The 17,508-nt window shown below is 43.5% G+C and overlaps 2 protein-coding genes across 4 annotated transcripts in view; one reads left to right on the top strand and one right to left on the bottom strand.

Annotated features, from left to right (window-relative positions):
- The window catches only part of CDC40 (cell division cycle 40), a 39,062-nt gene extending 36,521 nt beyond the window's left edge, over positions 1-2,541 (top strand). For all 3 annotated transcript variants that reach the window (XM_026088900.1, XM_026088899.1, XM_026088898.1), the window contains 2 exons: positions 413-557; positions 1,447-2,541. In XM_026088900.1, coding sequence (XP_025944685.1) covers positions 413-557; positions 1,447-1,624 — 323 coding nt within the window. In that variant the 3' untranslated portion in view covers positions 1,625-2,541. The remainder of the gene's footprint in view (positions 1-412; positions 558-1,446) is intronic.
- A 10,416-nt stretch (positions 2,542-12,957) lies between these two features.
- METTL24 (methyltransferase like 24) overlaps positions 12,958-17,508 on the bottom strand; it is a 35,002-nt gene continuing 30,451 nt past the window's right edge. The window contains exon 5 of the mRNA XM_026088897.1: positions 12,958-13,732. Coding sequence (XP_025944682.1) covers positions 13,418-13,732 — 315 coding nt within the window. The 3' untranslated portion in view covers positions 12,958-13,417. The remainder of the gene's footprint in view (positions 13,733-17,508) is intronic.

Here is a 17,508-nt window from a genome sequence, read left to right as displayed (position 1 = left end):
CTCTTGCATGTTAATGTTTAACAGGTGTTTATTGCTTTTATCAGAATCAAACTGAAGGAGRATAAAGGTTTACTGCCTCCAATAATCAGTACAAATCCTTCTCATAGGACCAAATCTGTTTTCTCTGTTTTGGCCAAAATTAAATAGCTTCAGTGTCAACATTATTAAATTGTCACTAGACTTGCAGTTAACAGTTCCATTGAACTGAGTAGTGACCGATCCACTGTTGCACAGCTAACATTTCCATAGCATCAAATTGTATTTGCTTTCCAGTGTAAATATCTTATTTTCAACAATAGAAGTAGTTTTAATATAAAAAAGAAGATTCTGGAGCCTCTTTAAAACTTTCCAGTCAAGTTTGTTTCTTCAGATGCAGTATTCTGATACTCATCTTTGCTTATTGCATTTTTAGGGAAATGGTTGGCTTGTCAGTCAATGGATAACCAAATTCTGATTTTTGGAGCTCAGAACAGATTCAGATTAAACAAAAAGAAAATCTTCAAAGGTCACATGGTAGCTGGCTATGCTTGTCAAGTGGATTTTTCACCTGACATGAGGTGAGTTCTGTGGGATTGAGCTTCATCTTAAACACTAAATTTCTTTTTGAAACCTCTGCAACATTCATTGGTGCACTGCCTTCCCATTAGGTCAGCATCAGACAGATCTCTAGCCAAGCAGCCGAAAGCAGTTTGCTCATGTCATTTGATAGGACTGAGAAACTCAACTGTTACTCAGAGCAATATTTCAAAAAACAGTCAGCATAATCCAAATTCCATTTATTTTGCTGTGTTAAACCTTCCAGAGACTCCCCCTGTTTAGCCCAGCCCTAGTGTAGCAGAAGAGGCTTTCTCTTCTTATTTGCGTCTGGCTCTTTTTGCACATGCTCTGCAGCAGCAGCCTCAAGGCTGTATTCCAGCAGCGTTCACTTGTCTAGAATACCTGTGTGTCAGACTTGCCCAGTTTTTCCAATTTGCAAGTCTCTTGTGATATCCTCATTTGTTCTGAGAGAACTGCCTTGTTCATGTTGTTTGCTCAGTAACAGGCCTATACCTTTACCACTGTGGGTACAGAAGATTTTCATTACTTTAAAAACGGGAGAATAGCCTCAGCAAAGTGGGAGAAAAAGTGGAGAGAAGTGTCCGTAAATTTTAAAGAAGCTTCTGGCACTTGCTCTTTTCCTGATTTATTCTCTGTAGTTCCAGTAACAGTCCGCACGGTGTAATCACATTGCTTAGCACGTTTACCTTGCAGTCGATGAATCACCTTCTGCGGGGCTTGTGCTGCCTAAAGTACAGCATGCATGCTAATTCCTTGGCAGGAATGCTTTCAGACAGTCAGATGGGAAGCTCATCGGGTGAAGCGCTTTTTCATCACTCAGTATACAATTATAACAAAAGCCGTTCTTGAGCACTTGATACAGCTTTTATTCTAATCCCTTTAATATAGCTATGTGATATCTGGAGATGCAGATGGAAAACTTAACATCTGGGACTGGAAGACAACAAAACTCTACAGCAGGTTAAAAGCACATGATAAAGTCTGTATTGGTGCAGTCTGGCATCCACATGAAACATCTAAAGTCATTACGTGCGGCTGGGATGGTCTTATTAAACTATGGGACTAAAGAGGATGCTACAAAGATCTGAAGCTGTAAGTCTTGCAGACATCTGAGATTTGAGTGAATTCTGCTATAAGGATGGGTAGACATTTGTAGTACAGCTGTTCTCAGCTAGCTGTATATATACTCCCAAAAACGGGAGATCTTCGTGACAGAAAACTGGACTGGAAGGATATAGTTCTAAACATGACTTCTGGGTATGAGATGCTGAGGTCAGTAAAGCATGCAGAATCAAGTGTTAGTTTGTCATGTCACTTTTTTTGTGCAAAATACTTTTGTAAAATAAAATAATTTTAAGAAAAAATATTTTTGTGGTTTTGGGTGTCAGATGTGTAGAGTTAAAGGAGAAAACCAGCAATTGTATAATTGTATTCTGTAATTCAAAGAACAAATCTTTGATATCTACTGCAATAGAGCTGGAAAAGATGCATTTGTTTACACGCTTTTTGGCAGTATTCTGTGGTCCCCAAAATTCTTCTAAGTTTATAGAACATAAAGCCCCTTGCTAAGATCTATTAATACATGATAGAAATGAAGAACTAATCAGAAGCTTGCATAGCCTTCAGTTAAGCTGTATGCACTGAAGACTGCATTCATAAAATTATTTTCTGTCTGTATTTAGATTTAACAATTGCATCGTGCTCATCACTGAGATTCATCTTTGCAACTATTCCTCAGTTTGAAGGTTTTCCTTATAGTGGGTACTCTTTGGTTGTGTGTTSTTTTTCTTCTCTTTCCTTATGCTGTTAAGATCTAATAAGCATGACAAATATCTTGAAAGAAAAACAACAAAGTAAATGTCTCTTGTTCAGTTTGGAATACATTGTATTATAAGCCTCACAGAGTTTGACAAGTTAATGTATATACATGTCACTTTTTCTCTTTAAAGAACTTATTTTTAATAAATCTTTTTATAAAAAGTCTGCTTATCTTCATTGAATTCTTCCCTCTAGCAGTGTCCACATAAAATATTTCATATCATTTGGCATTCTAATTCCCAGTTGTACCAGAGTTCAGATAAACTCATTTTCTTGCACTGTTCATGCAGAACTAATGCAAGTTGGAAGCAGGAAAAAAATCTTTTAAACTSCGTATCTGTTCTGATTTTGAGCCCGTAATGGAAACAAAAAAGAGGTGTAACAAATTTGTCCAGCAGATCAGTCTTTAATCAAAGTTTTGAATTACACTATATTGTCATTTACTAAAAATCCGGTCACTGTTCCTTAGTTATAATCAATGGCAAAGGAGTAATAGCCATAATCAGCAGTAGGATGGAAGATAAGGCACTTTGGTAGTTGAGTTGCAAAGAATCTCAAATTGTGGTGACAGAAGGAAACCCTTTTTTTTAATTTACAACTTTGGGAGGCTTGATTAACAAGTCGGTTCTCTTCTTTCAAAGAGTACTCACTAAAGTTAGGCATGTGTGAGTGAACATGAAGCTTATGGATTTTAAACCAATAGTCTAAAGCTGAGCTTCATGTTCTTTCCACTGGCCGCTTGTGCCATCACATATCTACACCAAATTTACATCTATTTTCCATTTACTTTCCCATCTCAGTAATCTTGTGTCTATTTCCACAAAAAAGCCCATAGGCTATTTTTACATGCAGCATACTTGTCTTGGTAATTGTATATTGTCTAGCCTCACACCCATGTACAAATCCTGAGTTGGGAAAAGCTTCAAAAAAAMAATGAGTGAGAGGGTGAGTTGGGGAGTGTCCCGAGGATCCTGCCCTGTGGAGGGAAATAAGCGGCTGTTCTCATTTCTTGACTTGAAGGATGTAGGTAGGAATGAGTTGCTGCCATGTCGCAGACCGTGAGCTTCTGACATGTGGTTGTCTTTCACAGGGAAGACTTAATTCTTGAGCTGGGTCTTGAGCTCTGCTGTGTAGTGTGCCCTATATGCATGCTGCGTAAGGAGGTAGTGGGCTGAAATAATTTAGAATATTTTTTCTTCAAATACATTTCCTAATTAGATATGTATTAACAGCTTGTAAGTATAGGGAATTGGGGAGGAGAGGGGGAATTAGAGCAGATACAAAAATAAAAAATTCTCACAGGAATGTTCTATATTGGTTTCCATATCAGAAACGTCTCTTTTTTCAAATGCTTAAAAGCATTTAAATTGTAATAGCACAAAATGTTTGGCTCTGTAGTTGGTGCTGTGTTGTTCCATATATCACCTATCAAGCGGAACTTATTTCCCTTTTTATGTATATTAATGCAGTAATAGGCTAACTTTCTCCTTTGAGGGAGAAAAATAAGAAATGTTGACTCAATAAATTCTGCTGGAGTTGATGAATTAGGATTAAATGTTTGCAATGAGCCCTGAATCAAAATTCCACTGGAAACTTTCAGATAAAATCCTTTGTCCCTCGCTGTTGGTCACTGCATTAATCTTTTGTGGAATTTCTCACATCTGCATTGAAGCCTGCAGGGGGAATTTTTATGAGCCTAATTCCCTCTTGTCAGCTTTGAAGTTATGAACGCTAAAGCTCACGTTGTCATCTAGTTTGCTGTGCATGAGGATAGACAGCGTGTGTCTGTGTGGCGTGAGTCTAGACTTGCCTTTCCAGCAGCCACCTGGGAAAAGATTTCTTGTTGGGCTAATTAACTCTAATTGTGTCATTCCCTTATCTGCCCAGTTTCATGTTTCACCAGAAATTGGCCCCTTACAAATGTTGGTCAGAGCAAATCTAGACTGAGACCTCTAGGCTGAACTTAGTGTGTGAGCAGACAGAGCCAGGGAAAAGCAGCTTCTGGAGAACAGGGAACAGCATGTTTTGAGTTTCCCCAATTTACCGTCTTCTAGCATAAGGCAGAGAAGGCAAGGAAGTAATTGAAGCTGAGAGGAGCTTCTTGTGAGGGCTGGAGGCAAGCATGCCACGCTGTCTGGGAGAAATACTTGAAAGTGGGATTGCAGGGTAGGTATGACAGCACTGTAATTTTGTTCCCCTTCATCATACATCTGTAACTTTAAGGGATGATGTGGCAGTACGTTGGCAGTTTTATTTATACCAGTTACTTTTGCAATGGGGATTTTGTAGATAAGTGAACCATCTCCATCATTCTTGGAGTTTTGCCTTGGAAACTTGATAGTTCTTTTGGCCTTGTGTCATCTTTTTCTTGGACTTTTTTCATAGGGGAGAGGGGGGAAATATCCTCACACAACTTGCTGGTAAGAAGGCTGTCTTTCTTGAAGCAGATGGTCTTGGCATCTGTCTTGCACAGAGTTTATAATGCTCCCTAGTAAGATGGGGTTGCTCAGTCTTTGCCCTCATTAGGAGGAACAACTATCTAAATTATTATACATCCAGAAATTTCTGAGATTGTCTTGTAAAAAGCCAATTTTTAACAACAGGCAGATGTTCAATACACCACTTAACATTGCTGTCTTCAAATGCTGATTTAAACAGTAAGCTTTGCAAATCTGACAGCCCAGTAACACAGTGTACTTTCCTTCTTTCTACCAGCTGGTCATTACAAAGCCTTGCTTCTGCTTGCTAAAAAGCGTCTGTATGACAAGCAGTCTGTATAAAGTAGAACACGTGGGAGAGGGAGGAGAAATTTGCCTGAAAGACTTAACAGGTATATCTATATGCCAGCAAAATTTGTTGACAGGTAGGTTGTTCCTCTGGAGAGTACTTAGGGACTGCAGGTTGACTTTGCTAGCTTATCCTCAAAGTCTGAGTCTCATATTTTGCAGTAAAATGTGTATTTTTCTGTCAGATTTGCTGATAAGATCAGATACACCAAGGCTGTCTTGCAGCACTCAAACATAACCCTTCCACAAGCAAGTCTTTTTACAGAAGCTCCCGACAGAGTTTAAAGTTTTTAGAAACAAGTTCCAATCACTTTCAACCAGGCATGGACTTCTAAATTAGTGAGGTACACTGAAAGTTTGACCTCAAGCCTCTTTGTTACCTTGTTATATGGCAGGCCTTTTAAAATATTAAAGCATTGAGCYTTCCTGAGTCTCCTTTTAACTTGCTGCCCTTTAGGCTATTGAAAGACTGCTGAAATCAAATGTTATTGCAGATATATTGGGTTTGTCATCCAGAATAAGAGGTTATGACTTGTCCTTGGTTTTGTTCACTTAGTCTAAAGTATGTCAAGACTAACTAAGCCTGCATCTCCTCTGATTTGGAGAGGAAGAGAACAACACAAGTCCTCTAGGGAGTAATTTCAGTAATATGAACTTTATGAAGCTTCAAGACCATTGGGTAGTTAAACAGGCGTGTTTCTGGGAGCTGTAAAGCTTTCCAGTTCTCCTAGCATAATTACCCCGCAGTTGGTGTGCTGCCGTAACTCACCAGCTAAACACTTTTATTGTGGAATAAGTGTTTTTCGGCCGAGCTTAAACTCTTGTAAAGCAACATAAAACAAATCAAAAATGAACTGTGCTAGAATAGCTGTAACAACTTCATCCCTTAGCTTACACCAGCGTAATTTTCTTATGCAGATGTGATTCACACAGGCTAGTTAGCTTTAGAGAAGTTTTTATTTTGCTTCTGCATCCTTATACAGTATTTTTCCTTCAGCTCCTCCATATATACTCTGTAAAACATAATCCTTTCCAAATACTRTTTGCTCAGGAGATGAAGAAGGAAGCTGTACTCTGAATGAAGTCAGTTGTCAGGTAAACCATCTACAATAAAAACAAGCAAGTCCTATTCCCCCAAGTTTTCAAAGTCATGTGGAGTTTTGCTGGAACAATTTCTCTGTAGCAAATTCCTCTGTTTCTCTCCCTTGGTACTTATACTTATTGAGCACTGGTGGGCTTGGGGTGCGGGCATTGTTTTCATTTGCTTTGTGTCATACTCCTTCCAATATTGAAAAAAACAGGTGGGGTAATATTATGGGATAATATTTTCTAAGGTTCAAAACTCTTCTATTCAAGCCTTTCCTGGAGATCTTGCACAAAGAGGTAGAACAAGGCATTTTGATGCCTCTCCTGCCTGGAAAGTCAGTTTGGGAGAGAAGAGTGGCACCTGCATCTCAGCTGCTCCTCACTAGGATTTGCAGAGAGACGTGGTACTCATCGGGCCCGATCACTGTTGTATTAAAGTAGACGTGAATGGGTCCGATGATCATCCTCCCATCTGGTGCTCACTTTCCCATAGTGACTATCCAGGGCACGCAGGGTGGTGGCTCTGTTGTGGATACCGAAGCTAGATTCAAGGGTGGGATACACGTTGGTTGATTTTGATTCAGAAATGGAGTTCAAAGATAGGGGGGTAAATATCAGCAGAGGCATGCGATCATTTTAATTATTTCTGAAAGCTTTGTACTGTGTATACCACACAGCTTTATTTCAGGAAACTGCTGAAAAATAAGTGTGTATGGTGCTCATCCGCTGAAAAGAGTAGGGAAGTTTGATTCTTATGCACATGGGGATTGTTGTTTCTGTGTAGCAAAGCGGGCTCCGGTTTCCTCATTCTGCGATGTCCTGTCCACCAGAATAAGGGACATAGGACAGACAGTCTCTGCAAAGATTTGTTGCTGAACCAGCTGAAACGCTTTACAAGAGACATGTCAAATTACTCTTATCAACAGGGACTTTTGTTTAAGGAAAGAGATCCATTCATTATCCTGGGTAGTTCTCAGGTGCCAGGCTTATTCTTCAGATACTGCCCATGCAAGCCAGCAGAGAGAGAAAAGCATAAAAATCTCTCTGAATATAGGTCAGCTCTGAATTTTCACCATCACTAAAACAGGTTTATACCAACTGCAATTAAATGTCATATTGTGTTAACAAGCAGGAAGTATTCAAGAGTGATTTCCTACTAAATAACCCTAAGGATCCTTTCAAGGGCAAGGGAGCATCTAATGAAGCTCACAAAATCAAAGTTTTTGAATAAAACAGATGGTCTCAGCTGTTGAATAATTCACCAGAGAGAATGAGTGCTTTTTCTTCAGGTGTGCTACTAGATGGTATGTCTTGTTGGTGTCTGCCAAGAAAAGCCAGGCATGTGTTTCTTTTATGCTTTCTTTGATCTTTCACAGATTGAGAGGTGTCCCTCCTGCTAGTGAAAAACAACCCATCACGATTCACAGATGTGATCAAAGACTGAGTCTGTAATTGCATGCAATAAACTTGAGGTTTTGGAGTGGGACAAGAAGTCAGAAAGGCTCTTATCTTTTGGGGTCAAATTTTGAGACCTCCAAAGAAACCAATCTGGCATTCAGAAAAGGGACCGCTCTCTTTGGAGAACGGTGTTAGCATCCTAGCATGTCCCCTCAGTGCTGCAATGGATTCTCTGGGGAAGGCTAATGTTGCAGTATCAGGTCTTAGCAGTGTTAGTTTGGGGGATTAAAATGTATCTCTGTTCCTCCTTTTTACCATGTCACTGGCTAATAACAACTGTAAATTCTAAATCAGTAATTTATGTGTTTTATAAATTACAGTGGGCCTCTCTGAAAGGTAAATAGTCCAGCTCCCACAAAAGCTTCAGGAAGGATCTGTGCAAATAAAACTGCCACCACACGCAGATCATCTCCACAGGGTTGATTTGGCCTTGGGGCTCCAGCCCCACTTTGGTGCAGACCCCTTCCTGGGCTGCTCGTGGCAGGAGGAGCTCGAGGTACAAGGCTGACTTGGATGCTCAAGGCTGAGCTGCCTGCAGCAGAACTGTTGGGGTTCAGCTCTCAACCCAAGGAGAAAAAGGCTTCAGTGCATTGGCCACAGAAGGTGCTCAATGCTGCCCACACTGGGCACTCAGGGATACTTCGGCAATGCTGGCACCAACCAGCAGCCCCTTCTTCCAGGCCAGGAATGGCCTCACTCTCACTGGTCTCCAGGCTGTGGCTATAMCTGGGGAACTGACATGGGGCGAGGAATGACAGCTGGATTTGGACAGGTTCTCCCTTGTGACCGTTCCACAGGCAACTTGATGGCAACCAAATTTCTTTTAAATATGGTCCAGGCATTAAAGGTTGGGAAGGATGGGAACTGGATACATTTAAGATTTGCTCCTTTAGGTAAAAGAGGTCAGTTAAATAGATGGGGCAGGGACACAAAAGCAAGATCTCAGAAAGGAAGGCTATAACTCCGCTTTAAGAGACTTTAGGTAGAAAGATACAGCCAGTGCACAAAATAAGAGCTGTTCATTTTCTCCCATAATATCATATAACTGCCTCCAAAATGATAAATGGCTTTTATCTAGGCTGTATCTTAGATAAGGTTTCTTTAAAAATTACCATAGTTATTGGAATCTTTCCTTGCAGTAGATGTATTTACCATGGCCTAAATTGTTGCTGACACTACTTAGCAATCCTGAGCAAGAGATTAGCTCAGCACATGCTAAACTCTAAGTCTCAGGCAAGGAAGTCAGGACAGAACTTCAGTCAACTTCTATAATTTACATATATATCACTGCTTTTTTCTTCAGAGCAATAAATGATGAAATGTCTGCCTCCCTTTGGAATTTTAACATTGGAAAGTGAGCACGTCCTTCATTTTTTAACCTCTATCTACCTCTTAAAGTACCAGTGTGAAGCAAATGATAGTAAGCTACAGTGCAGTTATTCTAAGGCTAATCAAGAGGAAAAACCTGTGCAGTGCTAAAGACTATATTTTTATGCTTTATTAATAAATCAGGACTTGCACCTGGGCTTTTGCCAGCCCWTTTTTTTTTTGAAAAATGACTATTCAGCCATTCTCTGATTAAGTATGTTTGTTCCAACAAGCTATATATTGGTTTAGGAAATGTGGCACCCTCTCTTGCATTTTAATGAAACTCCTCATAGCCCTGCATTCTTAAACCACCTTAGTACTTAATGTACAAGGGTTTGCAGCAAGCATGGCTGTCACAAAGAAGGTATTTCCTACTCATTTTCAAAGGCGGCAGTACCCTCAGGTTGTGTACTGCCTGGCCCAGTGATGGCAACATGCAGACCGACCCTGTGGAAAGCGCTTTTCCCAACATCTCTAGACACAGGGAGCCCAACAACACAGCAGTGTGTCATCTCGCTCCTCAGCGCTGCCGAGCGGAGGAGCTGGTGCCCCCCAGTGCACTCCTCCCACAGCTTCGCTCTGGGYAACTCCAAAGCCCCTTGCTCTCCCATCCAGGCAGGATGCTCAGAAACGGGAGCCACATTTACACTAGAAAACAAAGCAGTGCCCAGATGTATTCCCAAGCCTTGAGGCAAACTGGCATGGTCTGGCCATGTCTATGTTATTAAACTCTCTCCGCTTTCAAAACAGGGTGGCTGTATCCAAGCCATCCTTGGCTTGTGCGAACTCCCAGACTATGCCTGGGAATTGTCTGCAAGACTCCTAGATGGCCTGAGACAAAATTGTGCCAGGGAGCTTGCTAATTTAATCAAGTGGCCATTCCCAGAGCCCGCAAATGCAGCCTGCCACTACTTAATTTACTAGCACAGACACAGCTGCAGTCATCACCTATTAATAGTCCCAGTCTGGCTGCACTATCCTCTTTTTCCCCTAACCCAGGTATTTAATATGCAAAAAAACAGTGTTAAGTTCCCTTAAACTCCCCTTCAGAATAACCTAGTGTAACTAGAGTAGATGCATTTGTTTTTAAAGGAAATAAAAATGGGATCAGAGAGGCAGTAAATGAGAGACTTTATACAAGACAACAAGGCACTGTCATTGTGACTGAAAGGCAGCAGATTGAAAACCAGTGTGCATTTTTTAAACAAGAAAGTGTTGAACATCTAACCACAAATTAAAATTTCAAACATGACTCGGAAGACTGATACAATCTGAATGCATGAGGACACATAGCTGGCTTTCACTGAAGAGATTAAACTTCTCCATTTCCACTCTCCTCCCCCACCACCCTAGTCCATCACCCCCAAAGTAGAGTGTGTTTTTACACCTCTTCCCTATCAGCCTGAGGTCTGYGGCCTCCATGGACAACAGGGGTGCTCAAAGTCTGCTTCACTCAAGCGGTTTCAAGCTCTACTAAGAGCTTTGCAGGTCCGGGTGGGGAGCGGGGAGTTGGGGCCAAGGCGGGCTGCTCCCTGTGCCCATGGAGCAAGGGAAGTAGGAGGAAGACTATTACCAAGGCGGGAGTAACTATGACTCTTAGTTACTAGCTGAGCTCGAATTGGCTGTGACACCTCCTCATGGTCCCGCCAGATACCCCTGCCGGGGGAACTAAGGGCACAGCTGTCCCAGGTGTGATGGTGACGACTAGTAGTTGCCTCCTCCCTAAGTATCCTTTTGATCTTTGGCAGTAAAGGGGGGACCCAATTGGCTTGCAAAAAGGTGTCTTGGTCCCCCCTTGAAGCCATTGGCCCAGTGRTGATTTGTTAATGTATGGGCATGGTGACATGTCCGGACGACCATCGCCGACATGGCTCTGGCCTGCCTGGGGAAACAGGTCAACCACCCCTATTACCCGACGACACAGCATGTCTTCTATGGAGTGGGAATGGCTTTGCTTGTCAGCCCCGTCGGCTGTTCAAGTGATGTGGTCAGGGGAGACCCATCCAGTGGTCCCCTTGAGCCAACATCTGCTCTTTCCAGGCGTTGTAGCAGGGCACGGGCCCTGTGAGGTCCCCTGGCCTCGAGCAAGACAGCGAGGACCAAGTGGTTGGCAACCTACTGCCTGACCTTAGCTTAATAGATCAGGCATGTCACAAACTTTTGGCTTCAAAGTAGAGTAAAATTCTTCACATGGACAGTGAGTCTGCTCACCCCATCTATGCTTTACCCTGGCTGTGAGCTGGAGGGACACTGGGGCGGTTGGCGCATCTATGGGGTGTAAGATCAGGCAGCTCAAATACCACCGGCTGCACCAGCCCCTAATTCCGGCACTTCCATCAGACGCAGATGTCGCTTTTGTTCACCTAATGACAMACACTGATTTTTGACATGGGCGGATGGGCCGCCTCCCAAATTCAACTCGGAAAAGGTGCCCTGTATCGTACAGGGTTCGTAAATAGCTGGGTCATCTGCCTGATGGTCTCTTCTGGGAGGGAGAGAGCTGAGACAAAGGGCTGGAGTGGATTCTGCTGGGGAGAGAGGTCTCTGCCTGCCCCAGGGTATCAGAAGCCCTCAACRGGGTGGGAGAGGAGAAGAGAAGATGCCTTGCCTGGGGGCAAAGCACAGGGAGAATGGCTTGATGTATTTGTGTGGAAAAGCAACAAACCTGGAGAAAGCTGACTCACCTGGCTGGAAAGGAAAGCTCCTGCCCTTTTTTCCCCTCTGGCTGCTTGCTGAGATCCTGTGGGCATGTTGGATACAATGCAGGACTATGCTCAGGGAAGGAGAGGATCAGGAAGCTGCAGCAATGGAGAGCATGAAAGAGGAAAAAAGAGTATGAAAGAAGGGAGGGAAGGAAATCCCAGGTTTAAAAGAGAAGGAATAATGCAAGGACAGAGAGAAACTCGTTAAAAACCCAGCACTGAACTGAGGAACACCAAGGGGAGGAACACTGAGCCCTGCAGAAGATGGAAACCAAAGGAAGTTACAAAGTGCATATATCAAAGATGTGGAAATGGTGTGATCTGGTATTTTAAYGTAAAGTTTAATGTCAAAATTCTTTAAAAAATAAAAAAAGATCCTGCTATATACTTTTCAGCTCCCTCATTCCCTAGCTTCTCAGGGAATGGCTAAGCCTGGCTTCTGTATTGCATTGCACATAACCCCCATACTGACTCATAGTGCCCCAGCAAGTCTGCACAAGGCACCCTCCTGGGCCTCTGAAGGCAGGTGGCTTTCACCGCTATAGCCATCRGCACAGACGCCAGGATTTGGCTTCCTTGTGTTAGGGAGAGGCAACCTGGGCCAGGGAAGTTATGTGGTGAGGAGCCAGCAGGCATCCAAGGCAGCACTGGAAAAGGCACATTGCAAAATATTCAACTAAACCCCAAACCAACCAAACGAAAAAGCCCAGCTTTCACAGCTCTTTGAAATAATTATTTCACTAGAAGAAAAACCACTTGCTGCAGCCATTGCAAGAGTAATTTAAAACAAGCAAAGCAGATGAACTAGTGAAGCTCTGTTTTCTGTGGCTCAGTTCTCTGGTGGCTAAGGAGGGGGAGCTCCGATGGCAGATTTTCCTGCAGGTATCAGTGTCCCACCATCTTGTGTGTGAGAAGTGCTGAACTCACTTCCTGCATTTAGAGTGTCTTTAAGATCTGAAGTCAGAGCACTTAAAAGCTGCTCAACTGCATAACTTAATAAAATATGTAGGACTTTAGATTGGTGGTGATTTCTACCTCTGCCAAATTCAGCTGAAATTTGCCAGCAAGTTCAAGAGTCAGTGGGAACATATTGTTCTTGCATAAACTTTGTTCCATAGGAAACAAGGTCAAAAAAAAAAAAGGTGCAAGTCAAAGCCTGATCATTTTACAGAAATGTAACACTTGACCATTCCTGAAAAAGGAGCTTACTCATGAGCATTTTTAAACCCAGATGCCAGCACATGCTGCACTAAGGCAAGTTCAGCTCACAGAGCAGAGCTTTCGGGGGCAGAGCGAGGGGGATCTCCTCTCTGCTTGGGGGAGACAGGAGTCAACGCACAGGCACAGGGCAGGCTTGGAAAGCCATTGTTAGCTGCCTCAGATAGATAAACCTTTACAGAATGCCCCTCTCCTCTAAGAAAGTGTTCCCACTGGCAAATGTATTGCTATACAAAAAGATTTGCGACATGTAACTTCTCCCAATACCAGTTCTTCTGACAACGCTTAAGAATAAAAGCCAGCCCATTTTGTTAGCAATCTCTGTATACGTATTTAGCAACTTTAGCCAGTGACTCCAAAGTCCTCTTCAGTAATGGTCCTGGGCCAGATGGTTCACAGTCACACATCATAAATTCCTTCCTGCTATTTCCATCTTGTATTTACCCAGCTCATTGTGTAACAGCTACTGGCGTTGAAGGCTTCCTTTTTCAGAAACATCTGTGGTTTTGATAAGTCTTTGTAGGTATGGAAAAGTCTGAAGTCCTTCAGCTCCAGTTCTCGGAGCAGACTGTACCAGTACCGCACCACAGTGCTGTCGCTGCCACTGACTTCAAATCCAGGCCAGTGGATGTGCACCTCAAAGACCAGCTGTCCTATCTGCTCAACAACATCTTCCAGAATCAGGTTTTCCAAAATTTTCCACTCAGCACTCTCCACATCTGCCTTGAGGACATCAATCTGCAACAAAAACACAATTACTGCATGAAAACAACTGGCTTTGCAATTACTATCAATAACATCTGAGGCTAGGCTTTTCCATATTATAATATACATAATTGCTCTTATGTACAGTTGCTTTTGTGTTTGTTTGTTTGTTTGTTTAAAAAAGACTCTCAGAACATGTTAGGGCTAACACAGACAGTATGTGAAGTTTCACCCTTGCCTGTTCACAGCCCTTCTCCTTTGGTCTCCAACTCTTGGGCTGAAATTCTTTGAACTCTGAGGTGTCTGATGCAGCTGATCCTGCAACCAAAAAGTGTGTTACTGTTTCTTCACAAATCTAGTGGCATCAAAGTTATGCAGAAAACAAAAAAACACCTCACTAAACAAAGACACAAATGCATTACTGTTCCTTATTTTTCCATCACAAAATCCTTTGACAGAACAGAACACTGATTAAAAAAGTGATTACTTGCACCACAGTAGGGTGCATCTTCATGTGCCAGATGCTACATGCACAAAAGGATGGTTTCCGGCCCAGGGACCTGCCAGTGCAGCCCATCAGGAGGCAACAGCTGCACCCAGCACACAAGGGCAGGGGAAGGCCAAGGTGAAATGGATACTGGAAGCAGCACAGGTCACAAGCTGCCCACTGCCAAGAGCTACTGCCTGAGGCTTTTGCAGGCATCACTGCTCACACTGAGTTAGCAGGAGGAATTCAAAGGAGGAAAAATGCAATGACTGGGCAGAGTTTTATGGGCACCTCTTCCAAAGAATAAGGGATCATAGGAAAGAAGGCGTGAAGGTGTTTGAGGGGAAACTACAACTAATAAGCAATCACCTTATTTTAATTTTAGCTCATTATTTATTTTTGTAGATAGGTATTCATAAAACCAACTCACAGCCAAATGCAACTAAAGGTTGACTTTGTTTTAGGATTAGCTGGGGGAGGGAAGTTGTATGTTTTAATAAAAAAAAAGAGCATTTCATCAAAATTTCACATCTGATAAAACACGACGCCCCGCATTTGAGCACACAAACTGCAGAGTTCAAGGGCACTTGTTTCCTAAAGCAGTTCAGGGGAAACTCCCATGAGATCGTGGTTTTCCTGAGCTGGTTCCACCCGAGCTGCTGCTCTTGCCCATCTGCTCATGCTCAAGATGCGTTTGAAGTGAAAACTGAAGACTTTATTTAGAACCAAGAACAGTAAAAAAGAAAAAAAMCTAAAAACCTGCAGAAATATTGCAGCACATCAGCAGGCAGAAATATCAGCAGGCAGGCCCCATTATATTTGATGAAGTGCCTTTAGTGAGCTGAGTGCCTTTAGTGAGTCTACATTAGGCAGACTCTGAAGAGCCTGAATTTGAAGGCACAGTAATATAGCTGTAAACAGATACACCAAATTATAACATTAAAGGTTTCAAAAGGCCACAGTTTGTTGTACTTCTTTGGGGGAACTACCAAGGGACAAGAAGTCAGAACTTGGTCTCATTACGGGGTGGCCTTGCCAAATCTAAAAATAGTCATAGCTAGCTGCTTATGCCAGGTAAGTCCTGTCTATCTCACGCTACAGACCCTCACCAGCAGAGTTTGCCCTAATCCACATGGCTACACTGGAAAAAGCACCTGCGCAGCTAGAGAAGAGAAATTTGGGTTGGTGGCATACAAGCATTGCCAAGGCAATTATTTTCCTAAGCCACATGATCACAGGGTACCTCACTGGTAGAAGGCCAGCCAGCAATGCCTCTGCTGTGCAGGCCAGGCCGTGACGCATGCGCTCCCYCTCCCCAGGGCTTCAGGGCATGTTTCACACTCAAGAAGTATCAAACAGCGCTGGGACTGCCAGCAGTTCCTCTCTGGTATAAGGAGAGCTCTGCTTAGCAGCAGCTGCAGCCAGGAGCGGGGCCGTGGCAGGGTTAGGGTGAGATGAGCTGCCAGAACTGTGCGAGGAGGCTCTCGCGGCTCCCTCTTTCCCTGGGCGTTGGCTAAAGGAAGTGTTGTTTCTTCCTCAGTTTCACCCAAGAATGCATGTAAACACCCTTCAATAGCTTAAAGTCTAGGGAACAGGTCCAAGGCTGTAAATAACTTGACTTTCTGCTTGCGTAGGTATGTGCAGCTGAGAGAGAAGGAAGGCTGCCTTGCACAGCAGTCCTGCCATGCTGCTCCTCGTCTCTTACCTGAGGTGACCAAAACTGCACTGCCAAAAGACACCAAATAAGAACTTCTAAGAGACAATTAACTGCAAAACCCATTCCATAGTGCTATGACCTTTAAGCACTAAATTGTTTTGGTCAGTAATGGGAACAAAGAAGCAAGGTGACCCACTGCATCAGGAGTCTCAGTCTGTGTCAGAGCCACCCTTACGAGCGACAGGCAGGTGGTGGGGCTGCACATGAACCCTAACCCTAAACCCACACAGCACAAAGTTAATTAATTACAGTAACTGCCTGGGCTTCCTACATTGCCACAGGGGCTGTCACTTCATAGCAAAGGTTCTTCCAGTCTGCCTGCACCTGTAGTGCATGTGTTGAACACATCTGGATGCCCAGAGCTCTGCCTGGACTTTTAGTACAGGTGTCAAGCACATCTGGCTGTCCAAAGCTCTGCAGGCTGCACTGCTCTATTAACCTGTGGGATAGACCGAGCCAGCAGCATTGGCAGCAGAAGGAAGAGGAGAGACACTGAGACAAAAAGTGCAGAGGGTGAAGAGGCTGGGACCAGATGCTGATGGAAGAGTTATTCTTAGACTGGGAGTTGGGTGAAACTCGGATAGATTGGGCAAAAGGAGTGTGACTGAGAGCTTGGGCAGAGAACGAACAGGCAGGGCTGGAGGAAGTAGAGGAAGCTGTAATAGGGAGCTATGTGCAAAGCACAGTAGCAGCAAAACATTTTGGCACCTACAGTGCTCTCCCCCCTCAGTGCCCCCTTGGCCCTGAGGCTCAGCTCAATGGCAGTCAAGAATTGGTAGTGAGAGCTCTGTGCTCAATTTTTAAGGGGCTGTTCTTGATCCCAACGGAGTAAGGCTGGGACACTGCATGGCTACTCCTGCCTCCTACTATGACTGGGAGCCACACCATGGGCAGGATAATGCTGCTACCAGTGGGAAAACAGAGATTATTAGAGACAAACAGGGTGAATCATTAGAAGGGGATTGCCTAGAAGGGTAGGACCAAGATCTGTACAAGGCAGCTGCTCTGGAGGGGTTGGTGCTACCCTAGCTTCTGATGGGATTCCTACACGACATTGGGTGCTAACCTAAAAGCCAGACTGTTCACAGGTGGCCACTAACTTTYACCTTCCCTTGTTGTTTGGGTGGTTGACTTGAGGCACCAGGGGTCTGAGCTAGTGATGTGCAGATGGCTCACAGCTGCACCAGATCTCCCCGGGGAGCTGTGCTTTGGAGCAAGGAAAGGACAGTATGCCGACAGGAACGGGATGGCAAGAATCAGTGGATGTTAACTGCTTGCTGTTTCTGGTCTCTGTCTGTAAAACAGGGATATAACCATTAAGTACCCTCTGCAGGGTGCATGGATTGTGACTGTGAAGTGCTGTGACACTTTAGTGGGACAAGCTGTAAAACAGCTGAGGAGGAAACAAAACACTGTTTTCAGAGCAGGACTTGGAGAGTGGGACTTGAATAAGGTCCATGGTCACACACTGAATAATAACAAGCCAAACTCCTCTGTATCTGCTCATTAAGGCAGCATTGTGCCTCCTCCGCACTGAAGGAGGCGGGGGGCCAGTGGAAAATGACTGTGGGATTATGGAATTAAAGCATGTATTGCAACACAGCT

This window comes from Apteryx rowi, unplaced genomic scaffold (genome assembly GCF_003343035.1).
Source record: "Apteryx rowi isolate R43461 unplaced genomic scaffold, aptRow1 scaffold_794, whole genome shotgun sequence".
Lineage (NCBI taxonomy): Eukaryota > Metazoa > Chordata > Aves > Apterygiformes > Apterygidae > Apteryx > Apteryx rowi.
This window is presented reverse-complemented; position numbering and strand designations above follow the sequence as displayed.